Source organism: Pogona vitticeps, chromosome 2 (genome assembly GCF_051106095.1).
Source record: "Pogona vitticeps strain Pit_001003342236 chromosome 2, PviZW2.1, whole genome shotgun sequence".
Lineage (NCBI taxonomy): Eukaryota > Metazoa > Chordata > Lepidosauria > Squamata > Agamidae > Pogona > Pogona vitticeps.
The window spans coordinates 71,879,539-71,903,879 of record NC_135784.1 but is presented as its reverse complement, the minus strand read 5'-3'; the positions used below and the strand labels follow the sequence as shown (position 1 = coordinate 71,903,879).

Here is a 24,341-nt window from a genome sequence, read left to right as displayed (position 1 = left end):
CTTTGGTTTTCAATGTAATTTTCATCTCCTAAGCCTACTGTTTATACCAGTCACCTTAAATGCCTCTCAGATATAAGGTGGCTTCCTCCTATTCATGAAGACCAAGATAATGCACAGAACCTGAACTTTAGTTTTTAAATTCTGAAAACTGAACAGTCCAAATCCTCTTGTATTAGCTATGCAAATGCCTTAACTATCAGTTATGATGAAATGGCATAAACGGCAATAAATAGCCACCAATTAGCAAATCACTGATTCTATCCTTCACTGCATGCCAGTCACATAATTTGGTATGTGATAATTTTGCTGTTCCAGTATGTGCTATTGTACTTACACTGGCATAACTGAACAATATGATTCTGACCCCCCATCACAAGGAAAACTTTGTGTGTGTTGGAAGGGATAGAATCATAAAATGCTTTGTAGTGATAACTGGCCATGATGATGAAGGATTGACCTATTGCAAGCACTAACTCTATGAAGAGTAAGGGGGATTCCCTCTCTTAATCTCCCAATGAAGTCAGGCTGATAGGTACTGAGCCTCCCAGGTTTGAGACACAAGGTTTTTCCATTCCTCCTTAGAGACTGACCTTTGAATTGTCTGCTGCACAGAATCATCGGAAAGTGAAGTTGGAAGGGGCCTACAAGGCCATCAAGTCCAACCTGCTGCTCAATGCAGGAATACAATCAAAGCATATCTGCAGGTGATTATCTAAGTTTTTCTTGAATGCCTTGTGTTGTAGCACTCACCAACTCCTGAGGTAACTGAATCCACTGATGTACTGCTCTAACAGTTAGGATGTTTTTCCTGGTATTCAACCAAGATCTGGCTTCCTTTAACTTGAGCCCATTGTTGTTTGTCCTGCACTCTGCGATGATCAAGAACAGATCCTACCCCTCCTCTGTATGACAGCCTTTCAATATTTGAAAAGTGCTATCATATCACCCCTCAGTCTTCTTTTCTCAAGGCTAAACATGCCCAGTTCTTTTAGCCTTTCCTCTTAAAGCTTGGTTCCCAGCCGCCTGATCATCCTTGTCGCTCTCCTTTGAACTTGTTCCAATTTGTTAGCTATTGTTTGTTACCAAGCTATTTACCCTCCTCGGAGCTCTCACTCCATGATGAACATTCCCAGGGCCCATTTAGTTGCTATGATTATGATCAAGAGAAGGTGGATCAGGCATAAAGGCAGATGGGCTCAGAAAGTGAGAGAAAACAGCACGATGTGAGAAAGAATGAGTTAAGTGGTCCAGTACTTTGAAAACATTTTCCTTAAAAGGGAGTGCCTTACACATCAAGGAACAACAAAAAGGCTAAAATAATAAATAAAGATCATTAATTACATAGTAAAATAATATTACATTCAATTTATTTGTGAAAGGAATATTGTTAACATCCACAATATTGCAAAAGTAAGATGCTTCATGTAGCATAGTTACTTGTGCCATTTCCTCTCCGGTTAGTGAAATGATTCTGCCCACTGTGACAGGACTTACTCTGTTTTGCTTTTACCGTAAATTTCTTGTATAAGTAATGGTTTCCTTTTCATGTGTATACTTTCAAAATGACTGAATAGGCAAATTTTTTAGCATGGAAATTTCCACTTTTGTACTAGCCTGTCATTTAAGAGAGGAATTCAGTCCTTTCTTAAAGCCACCAAACAGTTGTGTCTGAAAAGTTGTTCGTTTCCTCAGCCTTTTACAGCATCTTTGCTAGGATTAAAGAAAAATTATTAGGGTAATAGAAGCAAGGACTAGACATTCATGTGGCTCCTCCATAATCCAAGCATGGCCAACCACAAATATCTTAGTAATTCTATAAACCATACTATTCAAAGAGAGTTGAAAGAAACACAAATGGCTAAATAGGCCTATAATAGAGACAACATGGTGGTAAGTACTCAGAGAATGACTGACATTAGATAATTAAGTGCAATTCTGGTTTACGTCTACTTGTACAAACAAGAGACTTTGGTCCCTGATTCTGACAGGCCACTGTGTTACATGCACTGAGATCTCCAGCTTGACTGCAGATAGGAGACAGATGACCTTATGCGGACAACATCCAACCAAATTGGCAAGGGGATAAATAAGCTTCACTGGCAGATCAAGAACATCAAAGTCTCCTTATTTGCTTTTTCTGAAGAAGGGTCCCAGATGCTGTTAATAACTCTAAATTCAGTCTACTGTGAAAGGTGAACAACAATGACCAGCTCAGGCAAAGATTTATATCAAATGAACAAAGTTACAAGGATTTTTCCATCATGTCACTGGACAAAGGCAGAAACAATATACGTAGGATACGCTATATCATGTGGGGATGAATAGCTCAGTGAATTAGGCTTCTGCAGAGTCTGGAGTTGGTAGTTTGGTTCCCCACTGTGCCTCCCAAGTGACAAGACAGCCTGTGTGGCCTTTGGCAAGGTGCACAGTCCCAGGGTGTTCACAGAAGAAGGAAAGGGTAAATCACTTCTGAGTACTCTCCACTTAGAAAATCCTAGAAAGGGTCACCATAAGTCAGAATTGACTTGACGGTGCACAGTTATGATGGTGTCATGGATAGACAGAATTACTAAATTCTAGCTTTTATTTCTAAGCCTGTTGTTCACTTTGCTTCCCAAACTATCTGATAATAAACTCACTTGTGTCATTTATTTTAGAGGATCACTAGCTCAGACAAAAATAATTATAATAAAAGCTTTTTCCTTACAAGCCACCACTTCTATGTTGGCTGGCAGACAGTGAGTTCTTGATTAAAGGGACACTTTCCCTATGTTTCTCCTGATAACTTGAGTGAGGAGGATGTCAAAACAGGTATGGTGCTTGTCTCTTCTCAAAGTTGGCCCCATTTCCAAGGAATGCTGTTGATCGAGCCATTTTACTTGCAGATGTAAATAATTATTGTTCCAGAGAGGCCCAATCACTAGATGATCCTGCATCAGTCACTCTCAGCATCACCTGCGTTGCAAGATAGTTGTGAGGATGCTGTGAGATTGCTGTGGAGGATATATACTCATCTTTACTATGTGGAATAAAATTAAATACCTCAGATCCCTTCCTAGGAACCACGTTTTTTGCTCAAGCAGCTTGTAAATTGAGAATCTTATGTAGTTTATAGTTAATGAGTCATAACCAGTTTTTTAATTCTTTCGCTGTATCTTGTTTTCATCCTTAGTAATGTTTTGAGAAATGAGCATTCAACTCTTAAGCACCATGAGATGTATATGAGTGATGGAGAGCAGAGACAGTGGTCTTCCGTACTGGATGGTGCTTCAGCATTGATACTAATCCACCACACCTGTGTGTTTTTAAAAAATCTGGTTAGCTTCCAGTTTTTGATACAAGCAGCCCATTCAGTAATGCAGGATTTTGATCTATAGCTTTCTGGATTACATCTCGTGGTAGTTTATAAGACATTACTTTCATTTACTTACACAAAAACAACTTGCTTTCTTAAATTGACAGATATTATTACAATGATTTTTATCATTGTTTGGTACAAGGTCTCACTCATACTGCCCTAATTATTACCAAAAAAAGGGGGGAAGGGAAGGGGGGAGAAAATTAAAGAAGAAAAGATACCAGAGAAGGTACTCGTGTTAGCAACAATAAAACAACAGTAGCATTTTACACAGAATCCTACTCATGTTTGTGTAATTTGCTGTGGCTAATTGTATCAAGCTGGAGAGATCCTGGGGTGCATCTTGGTCACTAGCTTGGGCATGCACCCAACTACACAACCAAGATGAGTCCTGGAACCCCATCAGTGAACCACACTCAGCCAGGGTAAATCATGCAACTCTTACATAACTAACAGAATTCCAGACCATATGTTAAAAAAGCCAACTCTCTCATGTTTCAACTGATCCCCTACTACATTATAGAAGAATAGGTAAGATATGTCCCAAATCAACAACACCCTACATACACTAAACAATATTTTCCCTTTAAATTGTCTATCAAGAATCCAAAGAGAGATGGTTACAATTCACTTATTTTATACCACTTAACTGGGTGTTTTAAAGCTAAGTCCTCCTTTATGTCTCTGATAAGTTTCAGAGAACCAGCTTTTGCTTAATTGGAATTCCCTTATTCCCCAACCAGCCTTTCACTGGATCTTGTTAAACAAGAGAGAATTAGATTTCTCTAGGGCCTTTAACACCACTTTGAATGACTTCTATAGAACCACTTCCAATGGCCTGCATTATCTCTGCACAACAGCCAAAGACGCCCTGCTTCTACTGAACCTATCTTAAAGCTGAAATACAAAGGACTCCTGACTTAGTTTGCAACACACTGTTTGTATGACCATTCCAATCCCCATGTCCATAATGGATTTTCAAACTAGAATGTTTACATCAGCCAGCCTGACAGCAAGAAAAGTAAGAGAAGAGAGAGAATATGTATGTGAGCACCCAGCAAACAAGACACAAAGAGGAGGTTGTGTGGAGAAAAGATAGAAGAAGTTGAATGGAAATGTCCAGTTAGCAAGCAATAGAGAGGTGGTGTGAAGAAATGATAAAACCACAAAGGTGTAATTAATTCTCTAGAATGTTAACATTGGGCTTGACTTCTGGTTTGACGCTGTGATGAGTCCCCTGGGCTGAATTCCGACCTGCTTGGGACCCCCCAGGGGGTTAAAACCAAAGAGGTGGGGAAATGGGGGAGAAGCCTGTTGATCATGGGGGGATTGTGGTTACCCCCGTTTGATCTGGGAAACTCCCCAACCAGCGGGCGGAAATAAACAGCTTGCAAGTCATCAGCAGCCGGCAATAGAGAAGCGATAAACCAGCTAATTAACATCGTTGTTACCATTGGGTGAAAAATATTTTATAACTATGTTGCTTTATTTATCCTTGGACAATCCGTATAACAGAAATAGTGTCTCTTATCCCCACCACTTATAGAGCTGAGGTGAATCTGGAGAGAGAGAAGAGACACAAAGAGATGCAAAGAAAATAAATTGGACACTAATTAAACATTTAGTTATACTTCAAGGAAGGAAGTTTGGTATTACTTTGGCGTTAGAAACTTAAGAAATCCTTCTCTTAAAATAACTCTGGGAGTTAAACTTGTTATGTTATGACTATCTAAGCGTTTGCAAAAAGCCCAGAACATATGACTTTCAACACCTAAGCTGGGAATCTCTTTTGACTCTCCTGTTTTCCCCCCGAGAACTGACTGAAGCATTGACAAATTAATGCTTGGTACAAGGTCTCACTCATACTGCCCTAATTATTACCAAAAAAGGGGGGGGGGAAGGGACAATTAATCTTGGAATATATATCTGGCTAACGTGGACCTATGTGGACCAATAAAAACATTTGGATGCATCCTGGACCGCTTCTGGGGCTGGATTACAAAATACATTAAGCCATGAATACAAACATCGAGTGAAGTATTTGGTGAGCAAGTGTCCTCAAGCCTCCAAGCAGTCTGAGACTGGATTCAGGTTTAGCCTTAAAGATGATCAATCTATTAAAGTGGACCTATTGAAGCAAGTATTTATGGAATTGGACTTTTTACTTTAAGCAACTGGACACTTGGAATACAATTATTTGATATCTGGGACATAATGCCACAAGAAGAAAAATGTTGGGATGAAAAAAAAATTACCCTTCAAGCAATTTTAGAAATAGTGAGATCCCACAACAAAGAGATGAAATTATTCAATGAGCAGCTAAGGAAGGACTATAGTCAACAGGAGACAGGGAATAATGAACAAGGAAATGAGAGGGTGGTGGATGATATATGCCAACCAAAGGAGGGGCTGGAGGAAATTAGAGGAGAAAAATTAGGAGATCTAAATGTAACCCTGGAGCCGAGGAGAGTCTTAGGTGTGCCAAGTGAAGATAAGGGGAGACAACCAGCAGATTTAATTACCGTATTTGCCGGCGCACAGGGCGACCGGCCATATAAGATGACCCCCTCCAACAGGAGGAGGAGGAAGAGGGGAAACGGGGGGCGGCGGGTGAGCGAGTGGGCTAGGCAGCGAGAGGGAGAGGAAGAAGGCAAGAGGCTGAGGAGGAGGAGGAGGAGGAAAAGGGAAACGGGGGTGGCGGGTGAGCGAGCACGCTGGCTAGGCAGCGAGAGGGAGAGGAAGAAGGCAAGAGGCTGAGGAGGAGGAGGAGGAAAAGGGAAACGGGGGGTGGCGGGTGAACGAGCACGCTGGCTAGGCAGCAAGAGGGAGAGGAAGAAGGCAAGAGGCTGAGGAGGAGAGGAGGAAAAGGGAAACGGGAGGGTGGCAGGCGAGCGAGTGCGCAGCTGGCTCAGCGGCGCGGGGCGGTGGGCAGCCCGGCGGCGGGCTCTGGCCGCTCAGGCATGGCAAGCTGTGCTTCCCTCCCTCCATAGAGACCGCCTGCCTGCCTTCCCGCCCACCTTCCTCCCCGGCCAGCGCGGTGTACAAGACGACCCTCCCACTTGGAGGCATGTTTTTTGGGCCCAAAAAGTCATCTTGTACGCCGGCAAATACGGTAAAAATAGCGTGGAAGATCTATTGGAAATAGATCAAGTGTGTAAAATTATCTCAGACAATACAAAAGATGGCAGAATTTTTAGAGAGATAGGAATAAGATTTTGGAAAAGACAAACAAGAGGAGTTACTTAGAAAGATAAAGGAAAAAAACAGTAAGGTGGCCTTCAACATTGAAAGCATGTATATACCTAACTTCTAGAATTGTAAGGGAATGTATCTTATATATTAGAAAAGGGAATGAAACTGAAAGAAGAAATAATTAATCAGGGTAAAGGCATAACATGGTGGTTCTTAAGGTAAATTGAAGCTAGACATAAGAAAGAGGTAAAACAAATAGTACTTTATTAACATATATTAGATATTGATATAGACATGACAGAAAAATGTAGAGATAGAAATGACTAAACAATTATATAAAAATTCTATATAAAATGCTTTAGATAACATTTATTATGTGTTAGGAACCTATTTAGTTATTATTGGTATAAAATACAAAGTTGGTTGGTTAAATTGCCTCAAAATTATATAGATTTGAAACCCGAATTGCTTTTATTAGGTATTTTATTAGAGGATTTTGAGAATACTGTATACAGTGAGAGCAATATCATGATAGTAGCCAATATTGTACATTAAAAAACACACTATTGGTGCAAATCCTTAAAAGTGATAGATTTTTGAAGAGACAACTAAGAAGACATCAAGAAGCAAAAACGAATAATTACAAGCAACCCATGTAACATGATGTTTAACAATCACGAACTGAATGTAGATATATTGAAAAACTAATAAAACGTTAATAAAAAACCCCAACATTGAGCCTAAGGGGGAAATAGAGTGTGCATGAGAGGCCATCTGCCCATGGCAGTGGTTGACCTTGATGCCTTCCTCATCTTCTTTGAGTGCCAGCTGACAAGAAGGTTGTGTGTGACATCCTTCACCTACAGCATTACCCCAGATGGAGCAAGCCCTCTTTGGAGACTGCTTCACTGGTCATGCAGACCCAGGAGTTCCAGGGAGGCAGGAAAACAGGAGAACGTTCAGGAAGGGAAGGTAGGTGCAGCTGCTGGGGAGGAGGAAAGCGAGGGTTAAGAGAAGATGGAGTACATTTGATTTGATGCTCTGGAGTGGCAGGGTGGATCCCCAGTACCATGAAGTTCCCTCACTAGACTTACCTCACCTCTTATAATCTGAGCATCAGGTTACTTTGTTCATATTGGTCTTCAGCAATGTTCCCACACACAGGTGAGTGTGGGGCCCTCACCTGTGATGGAAGGAAAATGTGCAGGAACTCTGGATCAACTGCATGACCCCGATCCAGCACTGCAGGGCTGCAGAGCTGTGAAGCTCAAAAGAAACATCAGTCCTCAGGCATAAGAAAGTATTTTTTTCCCCTAAGTTTGACTTCTTTTGAACATATAACTTAAACTCTAATGGTTATTTGAATGTACAGTTTAGCCCTTAGAAAGAGCACATCTATCTAGGTCAGATACAGAATAAGTATCAGTGATTGGCAACTGCAGCTGTCCAGATTATTTTGGACTACAGTTCCCACAATCCCTCATGACTGGGTATACTGAGTAAGACCTCTAGGAATCTAGGCCAGAAACATCTGGAGGGCCGTTGTTTTTCACTTTGTGATTTCTGATTTCTGTCAGTCTCTTTTAAGTCTTGAACTGACTGAATTGGCTCACCGGGTTAGTCTCATCCATATACCGAGCTGACCAAGCTTTGGTAAAAAAATTCTATCCCTTCTCCGTATGTAAATATTGCTAGTCCGAATTCCCATGTGTTCAGACTCAGTGGAACAGGTGTTCTGAAGTGGGTCATCCAGGGAAAGCAAAGGCGTATCTGTGCATTTGTGGTGAGGCACAGAGAAGAGTGAGCTTGAATGTTGTAACAGGATCAGGAAAACTGAAATAGAGAAGAGTCAGCTGAAGGCAGTGGGAAAAGAGCAAGGCGCGTTTCTCGCGTCCTTTACCCCCCCCCCCCGATCTTTCGGACCCCCGTCGGCCCCCGCTTTGTGCTGGTTTCGGAGGACAGAAGCCTAAGATGCAGAGACCTCCCTCCGCACTTCTTCCTTAATGTTTAGCCTCCCTCGCTGCGGTCCTGGGCAACACTTCCTTAGCAACCCCCGGCTTCTAGCGATCCCTCCGCGAAAAGCGTTCGGCCGCTCCATCACCCGCTGTGGCGCTGCCGCCGGCCCTGAAAACAGGAGGAGAGGGATTCTTTGGAGAGGCGGAGGAAGACCGGCCGGGAGGGAACGAAGGGAGACCCTCACGCGCCCGCTCCGGTCGGGGTTGCGACGCACCTCCTCAGGGCAGAGCGCGCGCCCGGCTGCAGTTTGTGGGGCGACTTTGCGGGACGGCGAAGGTAAACTGTGAGTCTCCCCTGCCTGGTGCATTTTCAGAGGGTTGAGCTCCCCCTCCCCACACACACACACCCGCAGGAAGTTATTCCTGCGGCTTTGCAAGCATTGGTCGGGAACAGCTCAACTGCCCACGCGAGAAGGTTCGTCTCATAGGAAGGGGGGACCTGTGTTTTCACTCTCTCTGCCTGAAGAAGTAGATTTTGAGCCCAGGAAATCGCTCCCACATTGAAATAAATCGTTTAGTCTTGAATGAGCTATAATATTTTGCCTCTCCCCCCGCTTTTATCTTTTACATTTGCCCACATGCCCAGACAGAGTGACATGACTGCTTCTTTGAGAAGTTCACCTATTTGTGAACCTCTTTGAGTTCAGCAGGTGCTCTCCCAAACTCCCCATCTAGGTGTCCTTTAAAAGTAGCTTAGAAATTTTCAGTTTCTCACCTGGGGGGATGCAGTGTGTGTTTTGGTTTTTCATTTGCTGCTTTCATTGGTTTTTGTCGATAGTTGCTCTGGAAAAAAAATGAGGGAAAACATGTCCCAGTCTCTAAAGTTTAAACAGGCGGCACCACTTTCGACTGTAATCCATTGTTGCCTTGGCCTCGACCTGCCCATGGGAGTTGGTGAGCAGCCTAAGGAGTGCAGTGCCCTGAACAGGCTCAGTAGAGACTTGTAGATTGCGTTGGCTGAGAAGGTGATGCATGATCACCATTTGGTTAGAGGGACAGAACCATATCATCTCATATGAGCCTTCTTGGCTCAAGAAGATCTCCTACAGAGACCTTTTTTCTCAGTCCTGCCACCTTAACAGGCTTATTTGGTGAGGGCACAAGAAAAGTGGTTGCCCCCAGATTGTAAGAAGCTCCTTCCTAAGGAGCCAGATTGCCCCCCCCCCCTTTGTTCTTCTGTCAGGAGGCAGAGACCTTCCTTTTCAGACAGACCTTTAAGCAGTAAATGAGGTTGTTAGGAATGCTACATTTAGTGAATACAGGTGTGTGTGTGTGTGTGTGTTTAAATGTTTTGCTTGGTGTTTTAATAGTGGTTTTTAATATTGTTGTGTATTTAATGGTTTTTAATTTAAACAAATAAATAAATCTTATGATGTTTTTAATTGTGACTATAGTTTTAACTAAATGTAATCCTCCTTAAGCCTCCTTTGGGGAAAAAAAAGATGGCATATAAAACAAACAAGGAAACAAATAATGAAACAAATACTGTAGCTAAGCACAACACCTGTCTAAGGGCATGATTACCTTCTCATTATATGTCTGATCTCTGGCTTCATAGGTATTTGTTGGCCAGCTATAATTGCCTGAAGGAGAAAATAATTAATTCCTATTCAGTTTGGTCTTGATGTACAAACACTGTACAATTAAGAGTGACATTTTAAGTACTCTAATAGTTGCACACCATGTTAATGTGCATTATTCTCTCCCCCTCCCTTTTATCAGGTCAATACTATGTACAGTGGACCCTCTACTTACAGAATTAATTCGTATTGGAACGGTGGCTGCAAGTCAAAAAGTCTGTAGGTCGAATCTCCATTGACCTACAATGCATTGAAAACCAATTAATCCCATAACTGGCAGTTTTTATTCTATTTTTGTTCCATTTTGGTTTTTTTCTGGTCTGTAAGTCGATTCTCCGGCTGCAAGTCGAATCTAAATTTTGTGGCCAGAAAAGTCTGTAACTCGAAAAGTCTGTAAGTCGAGCCGTCTGTAAGTCGAGGTTCCATTGTATTGAAAAGGGCTGCTGATTAAAAGAAAACATATTTTCAGTACAGTATTAGTAGGAAATTGTTAAGAAGTTTTCCCATGGGCAGCAAATGAGGTAACACCTAAATGACAAAACTGGGGAAACCTTAACTCTCTGTGTGTTTGTGTGTGTGTGTGTGTGTGTGAGAGAGAGAGAGAGAGAGAGCGAGCATGTGTTGCATGTAGAGCAGATTTTCCCATGAAACAGGACAATGTCAGTTGTCCTGCTTGAAATTTGTGAATGTGATGATATTTGATTAAGCGGTGTTTGTATTTTATAGTGAATGCACAGAGTGGTGGGAAAACTAAGTACCACTTTAGTACATGTATTTGGAGCAATTCAGGGAAACTCAAGTCAAGCATGACACTAATTGAAATTGGCCGGACTATTTGCTCATGGTCTATTGATTTCAAGATTAAATTTATTTAACTTCCTTCAGATTTCATCCAGAAAATACACTGCTGATATTCAGCATTCTTAGATTTTTCTGGTCTATCTTTCCAAATTGCATGAATAGTACATATGGAAGTATATTGTAGGCTGGGGAAATGCCATTTAAAATTTTGGTAGGAAAAGTTATGAAAACCACCTTTCCTGCATGTGTTATGGATTCTAAAAACTTAATAATAACAACTCTTTCCTCACTAACTGTATCTCTAGATTTAATCTTGTTCTTCCTTGAATGATGATACAGATCAGGCCTGCACTTATTTTCATGATTAAAGAATGATGATGTGCCCTCCCCACAACCTTTTTCCCACACGTGACCAGAAATCATGGGTTTTCCCTTCATTTAATCGAAAGTTTTGCTGCAAACCTAATTTGCCTATATGCACAAATTTGCATTAGGATGAACTAAAGCAACCCATTTGAATTGGATGTCATCATGTAAGCCAGGTTTTTTCCCCGTACATGCCTTTGACTGGGGGATAAATGCAATAGCTTCATTCGGTTTAAAATTAAAAGTACTGTGTCTGTACAAATGAAAGGATCTGTGGCTAAAAAAAGAAAATTAATGGTGGTGTGTTAGTTATCTGGCCATTGAGTCAGAGGTTGGGAGTTTGATTCCTCACTGTGCCTCCTGGAAAAAAGAACCAGCCTGTGTAGCCTTGGGTAAACTGTACAGTCCCAAGGTGCTCCCAGAAGAAGAGACTGGTAAGCCACTTCTGAGTACTCTATACCTAGAAAACCCTGGAAAGGTTCACCGTAAGTCAGAAACAGCTTGTCAGCACATAATTATTAATGTCATTAAACAAGCAAGAGCATTTGAGGAGCTGAAATGGAGGCTTTGGAGAATTCCAGAGATGAGGGAGGAACAGGTCATAGTGGAGAGTTCTGACTAAGCATGATCCACCTGGAGCAGGAACTGGCAAAACACTCCAGTATCTTTGCCAAGAATGCTCCATGGACAGAAACAAAAGGCTAAACGATATGACACTGGAAAATGAGACCCTCAGGTCGGAAGGCGTCCAACATGCTACTGAGGAAAAACAGGACAAGTACAAGTAGCTCCAGAGCTAATGAAGAGGTTGGGCCAAAGCCGAAAGGACACTCAGCTGCGGACGTGCCTGGAAGTGAAAGGAAAGTCCGATGCTGTAAAGAAAAATACTGCATAGGAACCGGAATGTAAAGATCTATGAACCTTGGTAACCTGGATGTGGTCAAACAGGAGATGGCAAGAATAAACGCTGACATCTTGGGCATCAGTGAACTAAAATGGACGGGAATGGGCGAATTCAGTTCAAACGATTATATCTACTATTGTGGGCAAGAATCCCATCGAAGAAAAGAAGTAGCCCTCATAGTCAACAAAAGAGTGGGAAAAGCTGTACTGGGATACAATCTCAAAAATAATAGAATGATTTCAATATGAATCCAAGGCAGACCTTTCAACATCACAGTAATCCAAGTTTATGCACCAACCACTGATGCTGAAGAGGCTGAAATTGACCAATTCTATGAAGACTTACAACACCTTCTAGAACTGACACCAAAGAAAGATGTTCTTCTCATTATAGGGGATTGGAATGGTAAACTAGGGAGTCAAGAGATAAAAGGAAAAACAGGGAAGTTTGGCCTTGGAGTTTAAAACGAAGCAGGGCAAAGGCTAATAGAGTTTTGTCAAGAGAACAAGCTGGACATCACAAAGACTCTTTTCCAACAACACAAGAGGTGACTGTACACATGGAAATCACCAGATAGGCAATACCGAAATCAGATTGATTATATTCTCTGCAGCCAAAGATGGAGAAGCTCTATACAGTCAGCAAAAAGAAGACCTGGAGCTGAGTGTGGCTCTGATCATCAGCTTCTTATAGCAAAATTCAAGCTTAAAGTGAAGAAAGTAGGAAAAACCACTGGACTAGTTAGGTATAATCTAAATAAACCCCCTTCTGAATACACAGTGGAAGTGAAGAACAGATTTAAGGACCTCGATTTGGTGGACAGAGTGCCTGAAGAACTATGGATGGAGGCTCGTAACATTGTGCAGGACCTTGACATTGTTGCTGACCTGGAGCCAGACATCCTGGAGAGTGAAGTCAAGTGGGCCTTAGAAAGCATGGCTAACAACAAGGCCAGTGGAGGTGGTGGCATTCTGGTGGAACTATTTAAAATCTTAAAAAATGACACTGTTAAGGTGCTACACTTAATATGCCAGCAAGTTTGGAAAACTCAACAGTGGCCAGAGGATTGGAAAAGATCAGTCTACATCCCAATCCCAAAGTAGGGCAGTTCCAAAGAATGCTCCATTGCACACTCTAGCAAGGTTATACTCACAATCCAACAAGGTAGGCTTCAGCAGTATATGGACCGAGAACTCCCAGAAGTACAAGTTGGATTTCAAAGGGGCAGAAGAACTAGAGACCAAATTGCTAACATGCACTGGATTATGGAGAAAGCCAGAGAGTTCCAGAAAAAGATCTACTTCTGCTTGAGTGACTACACAAAAGCCTTTGACTGTGTGGACCACAGCAAACTATGGCAAGTTCTTAAAAAAATGGGAGTGCCTGACCACCTTATAGATCTGCTGAGCAATCTATATGTAGGACAGAATGCAACAGAACTGGATATGGAACAACTGATTGGTTCAAAATTGGGAAAGGAATACGACAAGGGTGTATATTGTCCCCCTGCTTATTTAACTTATATGCAGAATACATCATGCTAAAGGCAGGACTGGAGGAATTCCAAGACAGAATTAAGATTGCCGGAAGAAATATCAACAATCTCAGCTATGCAGATGATACCACTCTGATGGCAGAAAGCGATGACAAATCTAGACAGCATCTTAAAAAGCAGAGACATCACCTTGCCGACAAAGGTCAGAATAGTCAAACCTATGGTTTTTCCAGTAGTGATGTATGGAAGTGAGAGCTTGGACCATAAAGAAGGCTGACCGCCAAAGAATGGATGCTTTTGAATTGTGGTGCTGGAGGAGACTCTTGAGAGTCCCCTGGGCTGCAAGGAGAACAAACCTATCCATTTTGAAGGAAATCAACCCTGAGTGCTCACTGGAAGGACAGATCCTGAAGCTGAGGCTCCAATACTTTGGCCATGAGAAGAGAAGACTCCCTGGAAAAGACCCTGATGTTGGGAAAGTGTGAAGGCAGGAGGAGAAGGGGATGAGAGAGGACGAAATGGTTGGACAGTGTCATTGAAGCTACCAACATGAATTTGAACAACTCCTGGAGGCAGTGGAAGACAGGAGGGCCTGGCGTGCTCTGGTCCATGGGGTTACGAAGAGTCAAACACGACTTAATGACTAAACAACAACAATAGTGGTCAGGGAGCCTAAGCCACATGGCAGCTGAGTCCTACAAGTGGCCTCAGGTAAGCCAGTCCTAATTGTCTGGATCTCAAGGCACTGTACATAAGGTGCCCAGACTATCTCCTAAGACCCATCGTGGAGCTGCTTCACATCAGGAAGCTTACTAGTGGAATATATCCTCTTGTATTAGTCTACAAGAATGTTTGCTGGGTGAGCAGACTTCCCATCTACTACTATTATTTTATTAGCCATTTATAGTTTGTAATCGGCCCTGAAGAAGAAAAGAATACTTTCCCAAATTAGAAGGTAGGACTGAGAGAGTTATCCCTTTGGGAGACAAAGCTCAAATGAATATGTATCTTTCTCCTTTGAAAAAAGCATTGCAGTGGTGCCTCGCTTAGCAATGTTAATCACTGCAGCAAAAATCGCTGCTAACCCAAAACACCGCTAAGCGATTTCAAAAAGCCCATAGGAATGTGTTGAAACCCCTTCAATGTGTTCCTATGGGCAAAAAACTCACCTTAAAGCGAAAATCCTCCATACGGCGGCCATTTTCGCTGCCCGGTATGTGAGGAATCCATCCCAAAACACAGCAGGCGGCCATGTTTTTTACCCGGTGGCCATTTTGGAACTGCCGATCAGCTGCTGGGAAATCATTGCTATGCGATGATCGGTAAGGAAGCAGGCTACCGATCATTGCAAAGCGATTTTTTCCCATTTAAAACATCGCTATGCGATCGCAAAAACGATCACAAATTCTTCGTCGCTATGCGATTTCGTCGTTAAGCGAGGCACCACTGTATATGAGATTATATGAGAAACGTCGCTGTTTCATTTTGTACATCAAGTGATGTATTGACTATTGTAATATTCGTCATATATCAGGTGTATTAGTGTAATACTAGCGCAATATATCAGGTGATAAATGTCGGTAAGTCCTTGGTAAGGTATCTGAACCATATTGAAAACATTTAGGAGAAGTACTATAGAAATATAAAGTAATAATACCATTCACAGTGTTTATGTGCTGTGTTTTCTTCTGTATTTCTGACAGATGCACCAGATTTATGAGGAATAGACAATGGCAGTTTAATTCAAGCTGCTTCTTTTTGATCCAGTCTGCTCACAGTGAACCTGTGAGTTGGCAGAGGGCTAAGTGGAAGGGAGACACAAGTAAACATATTCAAAGATGTTCCTCTCAGTCCTCTTAGTGTTGAATGTCATTGTGTGTTTTATTTATCAAAGCAAAAGAAATCCTGAACTCATCATTCTTAACCTTTCTTTCTCAGGATGGCAAATAAACAGCCAGATCTCGAGGAACATGATGAGGAGGAAGATGCAGCTGAGGCAGACTTCAACTCTCCACGTTCAGAGACCACCTATGACACTGATACTCCAGAGGCATGTGGGGGTGGTTACCCTACTCCTGAAGATGAAAGCGTGACATTTTGCCACTCAGTGAGTCAGGAACTTGATTCCCAGCATGTGGTTACCTGCACGTTCTCAGTCTCACTGGCTCTCCCTCTCATACTTTCAAGTAAGTAGATAGTGTTTCTCATCCTTTTGGAACATATCACACAAGATTAATGAAATACTGAGGGAGACACTGTTCCCAGAAGGAGGGAGATCTCATTATACATGTTTGTGTAGTAGTTCTGTAAAAGTATCCATATTGCCTCATGTTTATATTGCAGGTTCTATGAGCCATTGATTCATTAAGATGGTAAGGATGTAAATAATTGATAATTCTCTAATCCTTGCGCCTGATCCTGTCCTCTTGCATATGAATAAACCATTTGTTTGCTCCACATCTATTATATATGAATCTGTGTGTCTCAGTGTGGTGTGAGAGTGCACTATTTTGGGTGGTGTGGCCAAGAGTGCTTCAGTCTTATGGATAAGCTGATATTAAACTTCAAACCATGCACCCATATGAAGTTGTTAAATAGGGATGAATGATCCATTCTGTAATGGATTCTTGAATTTCAGTGATTTGATTGCAAAATAGTTTATGGGGGGCACATGAGGACAGCAGCATAGGCACCTCTGTTGGCAGGTTGTCTTACCGTCACCCAAGATCTATTGAGTTCTGGATGGTGAGCTCCCAGTTGACATGAGGATGGCCAAGGTAGCAGAGGACTCTCTAGGGTAACTGGGAAAAGAGGAACCAGGATGACAGGAAGAGGGAACACAGACCAAAGCCCTGGAGGGATCGGCACAGCCTGAAAGCCCATCCCTGGGGAAGCGACCCCAAGAGGGGAAGAGGGGCCCTTGAGAACTAGGAAATATAAGGGAGGCATTGGAGAAAGAGACCCAGACACATTCTAGAGCAGTGGTTCTTAACCTTGGGTTACTCAGGTGTTTTTGGACTGCAACTCCCAGAAGCCTTCACCACCAGCTGTGCTGGCTGGGGTTTCTGGGAGTTGCAGTTCAAAAACACCTGAGTAACCGAAGGTTAAGAACCATTGTTCTAGAGTAGGAAAGGAGGTGGAGCAGGGGGTGCTCCCAGATGTAATAAGGAGTTGGAGGAAGAGGGTTCCTGAGGGAATGCCTTAGAGAACCTAATCAAAGGCTTCCACACAGAAAAGGATTCCCCAGAAGAACTGGCAGTTTCCAGGAACTGGGAACACATATAAAGGTGACCACTGGATGAAAGTGTTATTCCAGCTCAGGATACCTAAGGCCCTAAATGGAATGACAACATGCCAGCCAACCTAGTCCTGGGGAGTGTACTGTGACCCACTTGAGATGCTGGCAGACCGTCTCAGCGGGCATGCTAAATCCAGCATCTCACAATCCATGGGCTGTGAGGACTTGGGTGAAAGATGGGCTCTCGGTGTGGACAGATCAACCCTCCTTGGTGTGAGCTCTGTGCCTTGCTGTGGGGACTCCATTCAAAAGAACTGGACAGAAACCCCTCCTGGAGGGGGTATAGAGGGTTCAGACTCTTTAGACTTGAGAACTGGCACCTGGGTAGTTCAGGAAGCTGGACTGGGAAAGTCCAAAGGGCAGTGTTGTTGTAAACCCCAGCCCAGATATAATAAACCCTGTTTTGGTTCAGTCCTCTGTGTCTTCATTCATGAATCAAGGAATGGAGAAGGGAGTTCCTGCTGACCTGGCTAGGGCTGGTAGGGTTCAGAGGGGAAAATTCAAAAATTTCTTAAAATATCTTCCATCTCCTTCCCAAATGTGAAATTATTAAGCTGGACGATCTACATTTGTGGTGTTGTTGTGTAAGTCCATTTCATAGGTTTTCAGAGCAAATTGTTTCTAATTAATAAGTCAGGCACCATTTCTTCAATCCATGTGCCACCCATGGGTCCAATGGCATCTTTACAGAGAGTGTTCTATAAGTGTGGCATTAGAGCAGCAAGGTGCTGGGAGATTGGCAGTGTATCAAAAGGACAATGTTTCCTTCTGTTCTTTTCTTAAATTCTGTCTATAGGGTTGAAGCAGTATCCATATGTCCAGCTGAGGGAGTGGCTTTGGGAAAGGCCTGTAAGATGTATGGTTATGTGGGATATGTGGAATTTTTAAGTTCTTGTAAACTGCCTAGGATAGTGTATGCACTAATGGGGCAGTATAGAAAGAAAGAAAGAAAGAAAGAAGGAAAGAAGGAAAGAAAGAAAGAAAGAAAGAAAGAAAGAAAGAAGAGGGAGGAATGAGGGAGGGAGTCTGTCCATCTGTCCGCCTAGGGGCTTCAGACCTATAAGCCCTGACTCCACTACACCTTTGGTTATTAGACATTATTCTAATACTGTATCTGAAAGTGGTGAAGAAGGTGCAGTGATGAAAATCCATTCAGAGGAGAAGTACCGGTATTTGTATCCCAGGGATTATCTTTGGAAGGTGACCAAAATCTTAAATAGAATATGTAATTCTGGAGTTCCCCATAATGAAGCAGAATATAAAAGCAAAGCAAAGCAAAGCGTGCTGCTTATATACCGCCCCCATAGCGCTTCATACACTCTCTGGGCGGTTTACAAGTTAATTATACAGGCTACACATTGCCCCTCCCCAGCAAGCTGGGTACTCATTTTACCGACCTTGGAAGGATAGAAGGCTGAGTCAACCTTGAGCCGGCTACCTGGGATTGAACCCCAGGTCGTGAGCACAGTTTTAGCTGCAGTACAGCGGTTTAACCACTGTGCCACGAGGCTCATGTATATTGCAGAGAGAAAACTTTCTAAGAACAGAAAGGGGCATTTACAGTATGGAGAAAGCAATACTGAGGGCAGAATATCTGCAGATCAAGCTGTTTCTCTTGGGTTCACTTAGGGTGAAACTCTCTCTTACATTTTGTGTCCATATCAATTGCTAATAGGGTGTGGGAACGATTGTTTACACCATGTTCTCATGACGTTTGGAGAAACTTGCAAACAATTGAACCAGTTCTTTGTTTGTTAAATACACAAATGTTTGCTTTGTCATGATGTAGCTCTTAGAAACTAAATACTGAAACTTTTCCTGTTGCTCTAACTGGTCTTTGAATTGTATGTATGCAGTGAGAGTGCATACCCATACCTATATTTGCATATAAGTATGCACAATTGTAGTGATATTCTTCCACAATTCCTATATTTTGCTTATACTTATTCAACAAAGATAGCAGCAGTTACATAGTAGAAGGAAGGAAGCATTGACAAACCGAGGGTTTTCAAAAATACCAACAAAAAATTACATGAGTAGAAAGAGGATAATATGTTAGAGAGAATTGTACAATACATCCCAGTTGAAATGGAATATACTAGGTGGATACAGATTTTTTACAAACTTGGGGAGCAGAAAACTTTGTGGAAGGGAGAATGAAATACTGTATCATCTGATGCAAAAGGGTGAGGAAGAGGCAGGTGTGCTGAAGCAAGCCTGTGTCACAAAGTATGGTGGCAAGGCTGGGAGCCTTAAGCTAGAAGCAGGTTTGTAGAGCATGGGAGAGGAGAGAGACAGGGATTGCTTGGACAGTTAAACTATCCAGGCCACAGAGTGAGTTACAGGAAGGATTTCTTCCCATGCTTTTATGGCCCTTATCTACCACAGCAGTGGAGAGTGTAGGTAGGAGAGGATGGTAGTTTTGTGATAGGCCTGAGAGAGCCAGTTCATCTTAAATGAGTTCATTCATGAATGAGAGGTGTGAGCAGCCTACATTTCTCTTTGAACTTTTGGGGTGTAGAGGTGCATATCTGTTTTGTGCTTCATTGTCTTGGGTGATATCTGTCAGAATCATGAGTGAGCTCATGTAAGCCAGAGAGGAATATAGGCTTTCTTTCTTTCTTTCTTTCTTTCTTTCTTTCTTTCTTTCTTTCTTTCTTTCTTTCTTTCTTTCTTTCTTTCTTTCTTTCTTTCTTTCTATCTATCTATCTATCTATCTATCTATCTATCTATCTGTCTATCTATCTATCTATCTATCTATCTATCTATCTATCTATCTATCTATCTATCTATCTATCTATCTATCTATCTATCTATCTATCTATCTATCTATCTATCTATCTATCTATCTATCTATCTATCTATCTATCTATCTATCTATCTATCTATACCCCGCCCCTCTAGACCAGGTCTACTCGGGGCGGCTTACATATTACATACTTATTTGGAAATATGTTGCTAACCAGTTATTTCCTATTTCTATGCCTCAGTAAACTTATCCCTGAATGTGATTAATTAGTGAGCTGGGTTATTCCAAAGCCCAGGGCTTGGTTTTTTGGATGGTTTGATTTTGGTGTGAGTGGTCCTGAGTAAGTCCAGGGATTCCCTCAGCCTGGGCTGTGAGGGGATGTGGGTGTGATGGCAATTTGTAATTTTCTGTGAAGGTAGTAGGTTTTTCTCTGGATCATTTAATGTGAAAAGGGAGTAATAATTGCTGGTGTTTTGGGTTATACCCCTATACTTCTTTTCCATGAGATGTGTATATAAAACGGATATAGAGAACAATCTCATTATTTGGATAGGTTACTTCTTGGTTCACACTGCAAAGCTATCGTTGAATGACATTAGTACGTAGTGAGAGCAAGCAGGTCATAGAAAACCAAGTTTTTAATATAGTTGGTATTGGACATGGATTTACCGGCCTTACTCTTTAAAAAGGAAATACCTTGGAAATGAGAAGCAAAGAAAGCATATGAGAGACTGTGTGTGTGCATGCGTGCGTGCGCGCATGTGTATGTGTGTATAATTCCCCTCTTCTAGGTGCATTGATGGAGGAGGTCATCAGCCAAATGGCACAACTTGATCCAGTCCCTATGAATTTACATTCCGAAGCAAACACAACTGCAGGCAAGCAGGCAGGAAGTACAGCTGGAGACTGTGTGTTATTTCTGCAGTACAGTTCACTGTACTGTTCTTTAGTGGGTAAGGTGTAGAGACATTTCCAGCAGCTCAATACTAGTGTTCAATGTTACTAGGCTCCTGTTTAACAATGGAGTTAGTGTCTCATAACTGAAGGAGTATCTTTTGTTTTTATCTCCACGTTGCAGACTGGGTTGCAAGGCCAAAATGCCATGGAGTTCATTCTTAAGTCTCATTGAAGGGCTTGTATTCGGCAAACATCCTCATATGCTGCCCACACTACCCGAAGGTCTCCGGGCGGCTTACAACAGTTTAAATACAGTAAAAAGATAATATATGCCACCTCATGTTTGTGTGTGCTGTTGCATAGAATGGAATTTGATGATCTGTATTTTTTAAAATTGATGTTGGGATATTTTTCTAGCCCATAGGCCTTGGATGGCCTCTAGACATGATCTTCCAAGGACTGCATCTAAAATAAGGGAAGGGTCTATTCCAAGAATGCATCGTTTTTATCATATGGAGTATTTTCTTCTACCAGATGATATCGATCCTCGGAAATTAGATTTAGTGTTATTTGGTCCAGTAGCTAAACTATATCTGGAAGCTGAATCTAAGGTAAGAATAAATGACTTTTATTTGCAAATGTATTCTTCAAATGTGATGAGATGTGTTATTGCATGGCAAGCATCATTCAGCTTGTTCTCTTAAACTTTTATTGATTTTTGATGACATGCTGGTTTAATTTTTCATGTACTCCAAAATATTATCCCTATATTAATATGTAAAAGGTTGATCTATTGTGTACAAAATTGTGTTTTATTTATTTCCCCCATTTTTCTGTTTTTTTAAAATTTCTTTAAGTTTGGATTGTGTAGTTTAATGTATGTTTATTAATACAATTTTAAAAAGAATATAACTCCTCTTACTCACTAGAAAAGTAACAATTACAAGAAGCAGAATAACCTTTTCATGCAGATTAAAAATAACTTGATGTGCTACCATTTCAGCATCACAAATCATGCATCCCTGCTTGCTCCCCTCAAGATACACTGGACTATATGTTTCATTATCCCAGCATGCTATTGCTGTAGAGCAAGTAAACAAATAAGAATATCTTGGTAGTCACAATCCCTCTTTGAAATGAAAAACTGGGATCTGTACAACTGAAACTAGCATGTAATCTCCATTGGCAAAGCAGCTACCATGTTCTCTGGACTCACAAAGAGAGTATGGCTCAATAAGAAGCTGACAACACATACCAAGATCCAGGTCTATAGAGCCTGTGTCCTGAGCACACTCCTGTACTGCAGTGAGTCCTGGACCCTCTGTGCACGGCAGGAGAGGAAGCTGAACACGTTCCATATGTGTTGTCTCAGACACATTTTTGGTATCACCTGGCAGAACAAAGTCCCAAATAGAGTAGTCCTAGATCGAGCTAGAATTTTTAGTATGTATACATTACTGAAACAGCGACGTCTATGTTGGCTTGGGCACGTCGTGAGAATGACTGATGGTTGGATTCCAAAGGATCTCCTGTATGGAGAATTAGTGCAGAAGATGACATGACTGTATTTGAATAAATGTAGATTGTTGTACATAAAAAAAATAAAACATCCCCTGAAAATAAGCCCTGCTGCTTTTTTGGAGCAAAAATTAATATAAGACCCTGTCTTATTTTCGGGGAAACACGGTAGTTAAATATTTTGCTGGTGAGAGAAACAGAATTCAGAGGAAATACCATTGGATCATGACCACGATAAAGATTCCATGTGGAGCTCTCTAAGAATTTTGACGATCGATATAGTCAAAGTTCCTGAGCGTTGTATGAATCATTCTTTTGAAATATGGTTAGATAAATTAATTTTAGAATATTATTTTTAAACATTGTTAACAGCACCGGGTGAGAAAAGTTTGTGAAATGTAGTAGCTTGTTATACAGCTGAAATATAGTATTGTATCTCTTCATTTTTCTCTTTCTCTTTGTCATCATCATCTTCATCAACTTCTTTTATCCCTGCTTCTTCTTTCCTATTCATTATCAGTCAGGGACCCCGAAGGATGGTGAGCGGCCCAGGTCGAAAAAGACAACTACACTGCATATTTCAGTGAGTGCAGCTAGATCACGTGATTTACATACCTTCTAAATTTGGCATGGACAATATAGGATCCTGCTACTCTTTTACTCAGTGATCAAATATGGTGGCATAATGGAGTGGTTTAATCTTTCAGTTTGATGGCGTGGCATGTCATGCTGTGCTGTAGTGCTATAACATACTTTAATTTTGACATCCCTGTGGATGCTTAGTTTCAGCCAAAAAGATCAGGTTCAATTTTTAAATGTTTTTAAATTGTTTTTAAACTTGGTTTTTAAAATCTTAATATTTAACTTTTTAAAAATAGGATATTTATATAATATTTTAAAATCTTGTTTTATCTGTTGTGAGCAACCTTGGATCCCTGTCAGGAGAAAGGTGGTATATAAATAATATCAATCAATAAATTCAAATAATTCCAGTTTGGTCAGCTGCATAGTGATTCCTGCTTTCCCCCTCAACTTTCTTGCGAGGAAAGTGCTTTCCCCCTCGACTTTCTTTACAAAAAGAAGAGGGGAAAACAGGAATCAAAGCGCTTTGATCCTTCCCCCTCCTTACTACCGTGTATAAGACGACCCTCAATTTTTAATCTACCCATATTTGCTGGCGTATAAGACGACTGGGCGTATAAGACGACCCCCCAACATTTCCACTCAAAATATAGAGTTTGTTATATACTCGCCATATAAGACTACTCCCTCTTCCGCAAACCTTCCACACACCAAATAAAAGGTGCTATTCATTGTCACCATTGTATGGCTGCAGCACGACTGCAGCACCTCCAGCCCGCCCACGAATCTCCCTGTGATCGGCACTAGTGCACAAGTGCGCATGTATGAGCTCTGCGTAGACAAGGGGTGGGCCGGAGCGCCGCTGCTTCCCATCGAGCAGAACGGGCCGGTCACATCAAAAAGGCTGGCACCTCTGTCGCTGCTGATGCTCACTGAGGCCGCGCTGGATACCGCGTGATACTGGACGGTACGTAGAATGAGGTGGGCAGGCATCGGGAGGCTACTATGGGCACTGGGCGAGCATGGGAAGGCCACTATGGGCAGCTACGTATGTCTATCCCAACTGAAGTGCACCCAGCGTATAAGCCGCCGCCCCCCCCACTTGAAGGCATGTTTTTCAGGGGAAAAAAGTAGTCTTATACACCAGCAAATACAGTAAATATTTTAGACAAAAGTATCATACACAGAAAAATATGGTACGTAACGACAACGTTTCCGGGCATCTAATAAAAGTAATGAAAAAGCCAAACAGTGTATGCAGTTAAAATTAATAGACCATTATGAAAATTGAAACTTTTGTCTTATGAGTAGTTCTTCATATAGGCAAATTAATCAACCTTTCTTGTATAGTTCATCTGAAATTCATCCAATAGTATGAAAAATAATGAGAACCCTCAGGTATCTCTTATATGCTAAGCTAGATATATAACCTAGCAAAGCTAGATGTCTGGAAAAAAACTGCAGACTTTGAAATTGCATAGAACAGTTGCACAATAAAAAAAATTTTTTGAAAATATTGAGATGCTTATTTCTACAATAATTAAAACAGATTTCACAAAAGGAGATGCTCACAGCCCCTCATAATG

General features: G+C 41.6%; 1 protein-coding gene and 1 long non-coding RNA gene across 6 annotated transcripts in view; one reads left to right on the top strand and one right to left on the bottom strand.

Moving 5' to 3' along the window:
- CFAP92 (cilia and flagella associated protein 92 (putative)) overlaps positions 1 to 24,341 on the top strand; it is a 116,201-nt gene that overhangs the window by 20,278 nt on the left and 71,582 nt on the right. For 2 of the 5 annotated variants that reach the window (XM_078385363.1, XM_078385365.1), the window contains 3 exons: positions 15,650 to 15,897; positions 21,073 to 21,266; positions 22,694 to 22,756. In XM_078385363.1, the coding sequence (XP_078241489.1) occupies positions 15,651 to 15,897; positions 21,073 to 21,266; positions 22,694 to 22,756 (504 nt within the window). In that variant the 5' untranslated portion in view covers position 15,650. Of the gene's footprint in view, positions 1 to 8,689; positions 8,981 to 15,649; positions 15,898 to 15,938; positions 21,267 to 22,693; positions 22,757 to 24,341 lie in introns of those variants that run through there. The other 3 variants (XM_078385362.1, XM_078385364.1, XM_078385366.1) reach the window with 3 other exon arrangements.
- On the bottom strand, positions 6,752 to 8,431 carry LOC140704387 (uncharacterized). The gene is made up of 2 exons (XR_012083563.2): positions 7,645 to 8,431; positions 6,752 to 7,535 (listed from the first exon to the last, which is right to left on the bottom strand). It is a non-coding gene; the product is annotated as an uncharacterized LOC140704387 (long non-coding RNA).